Below are 13,037 nucleotides of genomic sequence, written 5' to 3'. Positions count from 1 at the left end.
TATTTAGTGATCAATGGGCAATAGGGGGTATTTCTAAAAATCTGAATTGCGTGGAATTTCAGGTTACGTTGTAGCGATAGGAATGAAAGTTGTTTGTAAACCGAGGACCGCCTGTACTTCCTTTAACACTGAAGCATGACACATCAGTCCCATGTTAGAAACATATTTTGTAACACGTTTGTAATTTTTTCTTTCATTACCTTTATCCATTGGTTTGAATATAAATAGCGGAAAGGGCTAAATCACTGGTGACTTTGGAAATGTGTGCTTTTTGCTAACTTTGCCTGAACAGTTGTTTTTTTGCTACAGATATTAACTGGTTTATTTTAATTATATATGAAAAGGTAAAAGTAGCAAACACTGCTTTTGGTATAATGTAGAAACTCAAAATTGAAACTTTTTACTGGACACTTGACTTAATTGCAACTTTTTTTTATTTTGTGACTGAATAATTTGAAACTGACCTACACCCATACCCAGATGTGTGTTTAAATCAAGGAAGTCATTTAATCACTGAAGTTCGGTAAGCATCGATTGATCGACTGTACCGTGAAACTTTGATGAAGTACATAAATTATTACTTTGTGTCTGGTTGGACAAAGGTTGTTGCTCTACCAGGAAATTGTAAAGCAACCTTTTTATATAGGGGCTGCAGTGTTGTTTGTTCATTCTAATCTTTCTCCTTTGTTGTATTATAAATTGTACCTGCCAGCTTTAGAAGGACAGTTTACTGATATTGCTCAGAATTTTGTTGGGTGCTTTTATCTGCCGACATTCTCGTGTAGTTGAGGAGTTGGCTTGTACCTTCTTGCACTTGGAGCAAAGGTCAATGCCACAGTCACCACGTGATTGCAGAGACAGATGTATTGTTGGCTATTGCTATGTTTCTTTGCCAGTGGATGTAGAGCTGCTGTAAATGTTGCTGCAAAAGCCAAGAGAAAAGGGAAAATGCTGAAAGGTTGCCTTTGTTGGCAGGCCTTGTGGACACACAGTGGTTCAGTCTTTGGTCCAGCTGGGTGCTTTCTGACACTGACGAACCTCTATGTGGTGAAGGCATGACTACATAGCCTCTGCTGCTGCAAGTACACTGTAGACTCTACTCTAGGGGGAGATCCCAGCCTTTTGGAGAATTAAAACTGTTAAATATATGCTTGCAGTCCAGGAAATTTGTGGAAATGATCCACGCACCATCTCAGCTAGTGCACTTTTTGGCAGGATGACATAACCGTTCACTCAGAAAATGACCTTTTAATTATCTACACCCCTGAAGCATTTTGTACATTTTCGTTGCAACATAACTGATATCTTGATGCATCTCTATTTCTTGCTCTGTCGCTCTATTTATTCGCAGTTTATCTTGTCAAGGTGAACTGCACCTCTTTCATGTAGTTGTTCTTTTCGCCTCGTTTGCAGAAATGCTATTTTCCACCACTCTACAACTAGTTCAAACAACAAACTTTACTCTTTGGATTTCACAGTTGCTCCTTTTCAAATCATTCACTAAAAGCTGGGAAGTACCTAAGACTCTTGCTGCTTGTGTTAATAATTACCACAGGCTTTTTGAAGTGGTTGTAATATTTCCTAAACATGGCAGGATGGTAATTGATTGCTTTAGTGTTGACTCTCATTGTACGATGCAGTGTCTCCATAGCTCTGTAAGAAGCTGATATTGGAGTGACCACCTCAGGAGATTAACACAGTAAACAGAGAGAACTAGTGTTCATTGTGTAGCAGCCATTTTTATGTTGACAGTGCTTATTCAAGGCATTGCTATGTTTCAGACTTGAAATAAAATAGCTTTTACTGTGCACAAAAGAGAGAGTGGAAAGAAAAACAATTGCAGTTCAAGCTTCTTATTTTAAGCTTGTGAGTTTAGTTGCTCTGGCTGAAGTGTGGACATCATCAGTTGAAGCTAAGTAGGCTTATTTCCATGAGTTGGACCAACTTGGTTAAACTCTGGTTGTCATTTGATGGACATTTGTGCTTCAAGGGTGCCTGTGCCATTTTATATTTGAGCAAAAGCATCAACAAATAAATGCTTTCTGATCAGTTCTAGATGAAAAGATTCTCTGTTTTCCCTGCTGGAAAATAATAAAAAACCAATGAAGTCTGTTCTGAAGTGTGTTAGCTTGGGACAGTTTTAAATTGGTATTTTGGTTGGAGTCAAACAGCTCCTAATTAAACTAAGTTGGATGTAAGCATACTCTATTAAAACTATTTTCCTTTGTATGTCAGAGATTGTGATACACTCAGTCTTACCACTCAACCCTTTACAGGTTTACAGCCTTTCAAAGTGTTTCATTGTCTCTCAGTTCACTTCTGTTGGTCTTGTGTAGGATAAGCATATGGTAATTTTCAACCATGTAAGCGATTTGTGTTGTGGGAGAAACACAAATCACAGCATCAAAATAGTTAACAAAGCCGCAGCTGTCTGGTGTTCAGTGTTTATTTATTTAATATTTTTTAACCCCTATTTTTTCTGCTTGTTTCCTTTTTAAAAAGGCTCATGAATATTAAAATACAGCTGGAAGTAGTGCAAATACTTTACTTGTTTTATCAACTTGCTAAAAACAGAACAGAAATGCTTTTTGCCCTTTATTTATGTTGAAGGGTGAAATGTCCCAGGGGTGCCTTTTAGTATTCCATAACTGAGTCACTGATGCAGAGACATATTGGTGGTTTATATCAGTAAAGCTGCTCATAATGCTGGTCAGTGTGGATCTCTGATAGAAATCAGAGGTGTTGTATCCAATTCTACTGTCGGCTTGCCACTGAAGCATGATAAGCAGCTCTTGTTGCAGTCTAGCTCACCAGCTTACACAAGCATCAGGCAGTTGTCGGAAAACCGTGAAGGCACAAAAGCCTTATCAGCATGTTTGGGTGGAATTAGTGACATTTTGACGATTTAAGTTCTTTCGAACCTGCTTGGGCTCTCTAGAGTGCGTGCTGGGCAGAGTGAATGAATAAATCCGGGGATGCCAGCAGTATGTAAAACCCTAACTTCAGTCAACTTGTTAATCCTCTAATTAATCAGTATCCAACAGCAATGCTGTCTGTTCACAAACACACTTATTGTGCCTTTGAGAAATTCTTCAAGTTTTAGTCATAAAATCTGCCCTAGTGTCAAAATGCTGGTGACATAGGAGGCGCATCAAGGACAGTGATGTTTTCTGTGGAAATGCAAAGTGCAAATTGACTTCACAAAATAAATGGGTTGGAAAGTGGACTAGGGTGTGTGCCTGTGAAGCAGTCAGTGCTTTGTAATTGTACCATCAACGTGTACATCCGGGTCATGTCAAGTCACAAATCATACTTCTCATTTGAAAGGTTTTAAGTTAAGGAGTTATTCTGGCTCTGAATTACTCTCAGATTTTCAGAATAATATTCTGTGTCGAGGGTTAAAGCAGAACTTGCCATATTTTCTGTTTTGTTACTATAAGTTTGCCCTTTAAGGCTTTGTCTAAACTCCTTTCTTAACATTGTAATTGAAGTGATGACCGAGAGCCAAAATAAACACTTAGAATCAGATTATTGTAATTTCATGTAATTGGTCTTAGGTTTATGTTAGCCTGTTATTAGCAGATGACATGATTAGGGGTAATTATTGAAGCAATTTTGCATCATGTTAGAAATTTAAATATGCTGCAGCTTAACAGGACAGATGATTAGGATTGAGGCAACAACTTACTTTTTCTTAAACGTTGACCTGGGAGCTGTCCATTTTTAAATCAAGCAATGGCAGTACCAAGGAAATAGTGTTTCGGTATTTGTAAGCAATATAATTTTCTGTGTTGCAGTCTCAATATCTTATTATAATTTATTTGATGCATCTAAGTGGAATATTTATTTCTTTATATTTGATATTCATTAAAAATTCTGGACAATGTCAAAACTGATCTTTCATTTCAAGGCATTTTGTGTTAAAAGATGAAAAGTAGAAGCTTTGATGTCTGAAGCAGATTTGTTGCACTGGTAGAAGTTTTGTCATCTTCCTAAGTAAACCCCTGCCTTCATGATAAATCAACTTTAGATAACTGAGAAATTTAGTTCCTATTCACCAATTCTTGTGTAATACAAGACATCTCACACCCAACTTATGCCTGACAATAATGGAAGATATTGTTTTCTATCTGCCGTGAAAGCAATTTTGAATGTTGACAGTGAGAGAACATGATACATCCCTAAAAGTCCAGCGCTATCTCTCCATTCTTTGAGCTGTGCCACACCCGAGCAGCAGGTACCCATTATCCAGCTGCAAGAAGGCAGAATATAGCAAAACAGCTGTTTTTAGCCAGCTAAAAGCTTGATTTAGCTTTAGCCCACGTAGCTCTGCTAGCTGATTAGCTCAATTAGCTTTTAGCTTAAGGGAAGTTGGACTTTGATAGATTTCAATCATCCACTCTGATGCTCAGAGCCCCCAAGAGTTAAGTAAAACGACTAAGGTGTGAACAGTTGCTATAATTAGCATTTGATATACTTTTATCAAAATAAATAAATACATATGTTACCCTCCAATCTTTATAGTCATGTCATGGACTTCATATACAAATATGAGGTTGTAAAAGACAATTGAACAAACAAAAATTAATTCTTTAAAAGGTATACCCTGTGTCCATCTATTGTTTGATTTAAACAGCTCTAAGTTATAGCTGTGGTGTTTTAGAGCCATCTGATGGTTTGACCTGAGTCTGTTAAATCTGAGCTGAAACTAGAGAAGTGCTGGACACCAGCCAGCTGTTGCTTTCTAACACTACTTTATGCCACTTCTCTTCTACACACACACACACACACACACACACACACACACACACACACACACACACACACACACACCCCTGTTCATATCAGCTTCAATAGAGCAGGGCACACTTTCCTTGCCATATCCATTAATATGTGCATTACTATAATCCATCAGTATCATTAATATGTTGAAATTTGAGTTGCTCTGATCTTAACTGAATGAGTCATATGGCCAGTTGCATATTGGGAAATTGTTTACTGGGAGCAGGCAAAGGTCAGCAGCTATTCTGAGCCTTATGTATAATATTGGATCTGTTCCTGTGGACATGGCAGATATATACACACTTTGAATGCCACATTGGCTGTCAAGATCATAAACAGCACAGATGTTATATGTCGCAGTACATCTACCCAGCTGTCTATTGATATGACTTTTTATTAAAAAATGTTTGATCCATTTTGTTAGATCAAAAGATGGTCTCTCATATCTCCTCACTACACTGGATCATGTATTTGATAAGGTTTGTGGTCTGAATATGTCAAATCAGTAAATTAGATTATTAACATACGCTCTCTTCTTTTTATTTCTCTTTGATCACAGAAAATAGTCAACATCCTAAGTAATGTGAAGGTTGCGTCAGTAAAAATAGTGTCTTGATTTTGAGGCTGATAAATAATGTAAGTTATCCTAAAAAAAAAAAAGATAATTATTCATATGGCAATTCTTGACATTAAAATGGTAAGTGATGGGTTTTAAATTGGCAAAAGAGTCTAAAAATCACACCTTTTGTCACTGATCAACAAGATCATGCTTTTTGCAGTTTGTCAGTTTCTTCAGGCTTGAATGTCCATTAGTAACCATCTTTCCCGTTAACTTGAATTATTTGCTTTTTTTTTTACTCAGTCATGTCACTGAGATCAGTTATGCTCACTCCTAGTTGTGATGGAGCAAAGATCAGATTTAGTATACATGACATCATATGCACAGTTGATTAATCCCTGGAAGAGAACTTTTGATTCTGCTGATGACTTGCTTCATCCACACAAGTCTGTGGAGGCCACCTCCAGTTAAAATGTATAAATCAGCACCTAATCCACGATGACATAATCGTGTATTAGTACAAGCTTTTTACCCTTGAGAATGATCCTTGAAATGGCATGGAACATCTCCTTTCACACCCATCCCAGGCTGCTGTAGCAACCAGATTTGATTCTAGTAGTGCAGTATTTGCTGGGACTGCTAATATCCATGAATATCTAAGCTTTTTAGCAGTAAGCAGCGATGAGCAGTTATGTCACACTGTTTATGCTCCCATCTCACGCATGCAGTTGGCATCTTAATTTAATTAAGCCAAACCAATGATGATGGATGTTGGAGTGTTGACATCTGGTTACTTTGGTACAATGGTTCTCGTGTTGTTGCATTGTTTTACTTATTTATTTTTTAATTGATAATGTAGAAATGACATGATAAAGAAGGTTTTGCTGGGCTATATTAACTCAAAAATGTAAACATATTTATGCAAAGGTGGTTTAAATTTCTAAACTCAGTTAAAAAAAACTACATTGGCCCACCAAAATACAACAGTCCAAACATGACTTGCATTGGAAACAGTTACTCAGGTTAGCATTTTTCTTGATTCAAAACACACTCTGCACACACATCTAATGGTGGTGCCCACCATACAAGGATATGTATTTTAAATTTGTTGACGGTGCATGACAGAGAAGCAAATGACTGCAGTTGGAACAGCTGAGATGAGAGGTTTGTCCAACACAGCAGCATGTTAGACAGGGAAGACTAACTTTGGCCCATGTGTCATCTAAACATGCGTGTACACCTGCCAATGTGCCACACTACTGCATGGCACCATACTCAGTAACTACCATTTATACTCTTGTATGAGTTTTTATGTTTCATCAAAAGGTTGAAAACTGACCTCAGAAATAACTGAGATTAAGGCCAATCAACAATATCCATATAAAAAAAAAGACTGAATTTACTTTCGACAGTGTTGAAACTTTTTCTTCAGTTTCATAAATAAATGGGAGAAGTTTTCCCCTGGATAGGGTTTTAGAAACTGTAAAACCTAAATACTGCTCTTAACTAATTTTCTGCAGAGCCAGCCCCATTACACCACAAGAGATGTCTAATTCTCGGTCTGCCACTTCAGAGAGAAGATCAAAATATATCAGATATGTGCAGGAGGCTGAAAAAATGCTTGTAATATGCAAAGACATTCCCAGCTTGGCCCTGGTCATTTACACAGCTATAGCTGAGCCCATCTGCTGAGAATACAGATGACTCTTAAGTACGTAAAGCTGCTATAAGCCTCTGTTTCCCATTGTAAGCTGTTTTTAAAGGGTCCTGCAGTTTGGTGTACCATCTGTTTTTACCCATTATTATTTTGTATTTTCTGTCATTCTTTCTGGCATGGCCTGACTTGTGTACGACATGCTTGTTGTCTCTTCGTGTAGGAGGTAGATGACGTTGTAACAGCTCCCTGCTCCACCTCCCAGATCAGTCACATGTCTTCCTCCCACAGGCTTCAATTCCTCTATATTACCTCCTGCCTTCTATTCTATATCTGATTATCTTCTGTGCTGGCCACGTCGGTAACTTGAGGTTTTATATTTATATTTTTTATATCCGCCAAGGTGGATATGTTTTTGCCTGCGTTTCTGTGTGTGTGTGTATATATATATATATATATATATATATATATATATATATATATATATATATATATATATATATATATTCCCATGGTGGGAATTAGAAAGTGACACAGGAGTCTGACACATCCCACTCCCACAAAAAACAAAGCAAAATAAAAAGACCTGTCCCAATCCCGATAAAAATTACTCCCAATCCCATCCCACTTCCACTTAAAATAATTCCCGCTCCCATTTTTAAAAATTAAATAGTCTTTATACTTTACATTGAATGTGATTAAATGATTAAATTCCGCTAACCTAACCGTCATTACTTATAACTTTGCGTTGTCAATCCATATTGGTTTTTCCGTGCATGTTTACTAACTCCATTCCTTTTCTTATTTCAGTTCTGACGGGGAATCAGTGGCCAGAAGCAGTGTTGACTTCTGCGTAGTGTAGTTTTTTTTTTTGTTTTTAAACTTGGGTTACAGTGTAGGATTATTGAGTGAAAACTACAAAATGACGGCGCCCGTTTTGTTTGTCGGTTGTTGGGTCCAGGTCCCGAATGCGCCCGTTAACTTTTTATCCTGTACCATCCCAATCACGTGATTAATAGTAAAATTGACTCCCATGCTGTGGGAATCCCGAAGGAATCCTGCAGGAATCCTGTGACCCATGGGATTCCTGAAAAAATGTCAGCCTCTAGTGGGAATCAATTGGTGGCTAGAAATCATAACCTTCTGGTTATGAATTCTGTCATAATCAACCAGTATTAGTCCAATTTATAATTTAATAAACAGTCTACAGCATAAAGATATTAGTTTCTTTTTTTTATTTTTGCATTGGTAACTTTATGTTTCATTATGATGTGGTGGTGTTACATGCAAGGATTTTATATCCCCTTTGCTTTTTCTAAAACACAGTAGTACATTTTAGTTTGACTGGACGTCTTTTAGAGTTGGGCCTCTTCTTAGTATGTTTGAAAAACAAAATGAATACTCTGCACTTTTATCTAAAGAAAAAAAATTGAATGTCCAAGTGTGCCTGATTGTCAATAATTCTTGAAACAAGAAAAAATGTGATTGGTTTATTGGCTCTATATGGTGGTGGAGCATGGGTACTGTATGTAGATATGAATATTCATCTCACTATATATTGCTTATTGTGTCACATAAGGAATGGTTATCAGGTTAACAAGCAGCAGATCTTTGGATCTTTTGTAATGCCGTAAACTGTCCCAGTGTGAAAAGTGGACCTTTGTGCTACCAGTTTGGACAAGGGCTTTAGTGCAGACATTGGCACAGCCATCGAAGATTAAGGAATGGAATTAATTTGGGTTTGTTAGGTCTTTCCTCTTCATGTTTGCCTATAATGCCCTTGTCATCTTGAGAGTGGGGCTAATCAGATTACATTTTAGGTTGTAAAGCTTGAGCCCACGATACAAGTGCTGGTGGGTTGATTATCAGCCATGTCATCACAATGGCCTGCTGTACACCAGCTGGAACTATTCTTTATCCTCTCACATCTCACAAAGCCTCACCCAGGACTTGAGTAAAACATTGTATTGTAGCTGTTAAAGTAAACCCTCCAAGGCCTCAGGATTCCCGTATTCTCCATGCTCAATGAGCAAACTAGCAGGCAATGGGTGATTTATGATGATACTCGCTCAAGTTTGTTATTTCTCTCAATTAAAGACTCTTAGTACACATATTCCTGTTTTGTGCTTCTTTAGTTAAATTCCCTTTTGATGTGTGAACTATTGCTTTGAAAATGAAGTGTCAAAGTGTCACAGTGCAATGACAGCATTGTTTGTGCTAACTGACTTTTATGCTGTGTAATTTTAACTTCATTCTCCATTTCTTCTTTCTTTCAGGAACCCATAAAGTCCAGAGCGCCACAGCTCCATTTGGAGTATAGATTTTACAAACAGTTGGGAAATTCAGGTGAGAGCAATACAGTCTGTAGGTTATTAGTCTTCAATAAATGGCACAGTAAGGCTGAGTTGAATGTAGATTGGCATTTTAATTCTGAACTTGGTTAACATGTAAACATTCTGACCTTATATTTCAAAATGCACATGTACACTGTTAACAATTTCTTTTCTGATGTTTTTATCTTTTTTGCTAATATTAGAATTGCTATGAAGTCACCCAAGCATACATTTTTTAAAGGCTAATGTAGTAATGATGGTTTGTACCAGGAACAAGGAGATTAATTAATTGACTAAGCAGGCAGTACCTACATCCAACACTTGTAAAGTAACATATTCTTGACTGCATGTGTGAAGCCTTAATTCAACAAAATGATTCATGTCTTTGTGTGGCCGCACAACCATTTGCTTTTACTGTATCTGAGACCAAGTCATGCATTTTTAAATGTTTGTAAAATGTCCCTGTCACCAGTCACACTGAAGAGCCAGCTAATGCCTAATTAGCAAAAAAATAATTTAATGTTTTATTTTGTTAAATGGACAAAGTGTTTCAGGGATATTTTGATTCAATGATACAGGATTGTGTGAAGTATTATGTAGTAGGGCTGAGCAGTATGGCAAAGTTGTCATGTCATGGTTTTATTTTAATTCAAGTCGGTTTTATGGTGTTTGACGGTATTCTTTTTTCATACAAGTGTGTTCTTACCCTCATTATCTTTGATCAAGAAAAGAATTTCTGCACTTGATTTCAGCTTGGTCTGTAATTTTCCCCCGTGTTCTGAGTGTTGCTGCCATGTTGCTAAAATATCTGCAGTTTGGCAGGACATACCTGGGATGCAAAGTTTTCACCATCGCCTTAAAGCTGTCTTTCTCAATGGTATTTATAGAAACCATATCCTTCATGAGGTGGAACGTGACTGCATTAGATATCTGAACCCGTCGCTTGCTTTTTTTCCTCACATGCAGTCTCTTTAGCAAACGTGTCTTGAATGGACGTCTGACTGCTACTTGCAGGGTTAGCTGTGGAAGTGGATTGTGTGTATCTTAGCTTCAGACATTCTTGGTACTCTGAAACATGTTTTTGGCTAAGGTGGTGAAGCAAGTTGCTAGTGATACCACCGCCGGATACCACTTTCGCTCGGCAGCATTTGCAAAAGATTGTTGTTTGGTCCACGTCCGACCTTTTAAAGCCGAAGAACATCAAAATCACAGATGTGGCTCCTCTTTTTGGAATTGGGTCTTCTGGGTTAGCAAAGTGTGCTTCGTCTTGAGAGCTCTCGCCGGCAGGCATTCTGCTTTGTTCAAAACTTTCCTTTTCACACACTGAAGTGTTCATGTCCAGCAGTCAAATCGGTGCCCGCTGAACCACTTTCTCACTGTGCACGTTCTGGACGTTGTTTGAGCTGGTAAAGTGGTATATAAAAAATTATTATAAAAAAAATAAGCACTAGTTGTTGGTATGCACCAGTATACCGGACAGGCCTACTGTGTAGTCAGTGTCTGATCTGCAGTAAAGAGTGGCCAGATCTCTGTTTACGAATCAAGGATGATTCCTGACATTTGATCGTAAGTAAAATTTTCTCAGAAGAATACAATAGAAAATCCAATTTTTCCATCTAAAACAACAGAAACACTAAACGTTTCATAGTGGTTTCATCAGACATATAGATGATTTTTACATTGCACCACCTTTTTCATCAGTTATTTACTGTCTACACTACATTTACTCAACCAAAGAAAGTCCATATTGCATCTCTATGGGCTGAATTCAAACAAACATTCATCATATTATTTTTTTTAAGGTTTGAGTCTTAGATGGTGCAACGACTTGACAAATGAGAGAGAGCATCATTTATTTTATGTCAAAGATAATAAATGATGTTGTAACAAGTGTGATTTATCGTGGGGAAAAATTCTTTCATTAATTTCTTGTGTATTTTTTAGATCTGCATTTTATTTGTGTTGCAATTCAGTTTACTTTATGCTGTCTTCCTGCTTCTAAATCCCACCTCATACATACACAGTTCCCTACATTGCTGTCGGAAAACATTAATGAAACATGACTGAAACTCCGTGGCTGAAGCTCTGGAGTTTGGTCTGGGTGCCCAGTCAGTTAAAATGATTCATGTCCTACTGGGATAGGGATTCAATAATATTACTGGCAACTGTACCTGGGTTAAGGAGGTGTAAAGGAGTCAACCAAACTTGATCAGGTTCAGCAATGTCCAACAGAGTGGATGCTTGGGAAGACACAAGTGTCACATTTTTTAAACTTTGTGAGATGCATGTTGTGTTTTGGCTGCCCCATGATACATGGAAACTGTTAAAGTTAACCTGAAAGTATAGTGTTTAATATGACACCAGTACTAAGATTGTATGGTACAGGCAAGATGTCTGTGTGCTCATGTTGCATTTTTTGATACAACCACCCAAACCTTAATGTTGCATTGGTTATTGATTATCTTTTCATTTTTTGAATATATTTTTCTAGCTTATTGTGTTATCAATTAAGTAATATATAAATCAGTATATATTGTTGAGCACATTTGGATGCATAATTTTTTTTAAAAAACAACAACAAAAATCTTGCCCGCTTTATGATATGTATGACTTACTTTTGTTTTGGTTCATTGGTGATGACAGTTGTTAAATGTAATTTGTACAAGTGAATCACTGCCTTTGAATCAGCTTGTACAGAGGTATACACAGGCAATTGATTTACAATGATCATCTGGATAATAATACAGAATTAAAACTGATGAAAACCATTTATATGGGTATTGTTATAACAAGTTTATTTGTGTTTTAATTTGAAGTATGTTGCAAGTTATTCTCATCAGTCAGATGAAATGTGTGTGTTCTGATCTAATTTAGTGACACGTGCAAGCTTCTTGGCTCCTTGTACCCGAGCAAAAGCCCTCCACTGTTGATAAGGAGTCAGGGCATTAGGGCAGTCCTTGACTATTTATAGCTGGGCCTCTACAAGCATTCAGGCCATTATGGTGTCTACTTGGATAGCTTCCCGAGTCTCCTCAGTCACAGTATCATCTGCCTCAGTGATTGACTGTGTCCTCCCTGCAATTTGCAGGAAAACAATCAAACATGCATTACTGACAGGGTGTGCCTTACTCTTTTCTTCTGTGGCTGTTCTTTTTTTAATCTTTCATACTGATCTGTCGTTTAATCTTAAACCGTGTGTAGACACACATTTTACCACAAGACCTACTAAATACACCGTAACTTACCAGTAACTGTAATTGTCATCTCCTGTGTCATTTCTTATGATGTTATGTCTGTCTTTAGTGTTTGGGAAAACACATTTCTGTTTGTATATTCAGAAACAAAGAAAGTGTTTTTTCCGACCCTCTTGTCATCTGTGAAAAAGCATAAACATCTGTACATGGTTTCTCTGTGATTTGTGATACTTTTTATTGAACGGTATCTGCTTTGTTTTTTATTTAAATGAAAAGAAAATTATCAAAATCCGCTAGTCCGCTACTCCGCTAGTGGCGAGATGATGAGGCCCAAGTGACAATGGAAAATGAATAGTTTTTAGTAAAGGGCACAGTTAATTTTAAGTCTGTCAACATCCTTTTTAGATGCTGTATAGCTACTTTTTTTACAACACAGTGTTGCCAAAAAGCCTTATTTTTGACTGACCGCTGGCCACTATGATGATATGGCAGGAAGACTCTAGACTGTCTAACAT

At 37.3% G+C, this 13,037-nt stretch overlaps 1 protein-coding gene across 2 annotated transcripts in view; it reads left to right on the top strand.

Annotated features, from left to right (window-relative positions):
- csnk1g2b (casein kinase 1, gamma 2b) overlaps positions 1 to 13,037 on the top strand; it is a 41,334-nt gene that overhangs the window by 10,062 nt on the left and 18,235 nt on the right. For both annotated transcript variants that reach the window (XM_079244948.1, XM_079244949.1), the window contains exon 3: positions 9,272 to 9,341. In XM_079244948.1, the coding sequence (XP_079101074.1) occupies positions 9,272 to 9,341 (70 nt within the window). The remainder of the gene's footprint in view (positions 1 to 9,271; positions 9,342 to 13,037) is intronic.

Source organism: Telmatherina bonti (genome assembly GCF_933228915.1).
Source record: "Telmatherina bonti genome assembly, chromosome: 8".
Lineage (NCBI taxonomy): Eukaryota > Metazoa > Chordata > Actinopteri > Atheriniformes > Telmatherinidae > Telmatherina > Telmatherina bonti.
The sequence above is the reverse complement of the archived record's forward strand: the minus strand, read 5'-3'. Positions and strand labels throughout refer to the sequence as shown.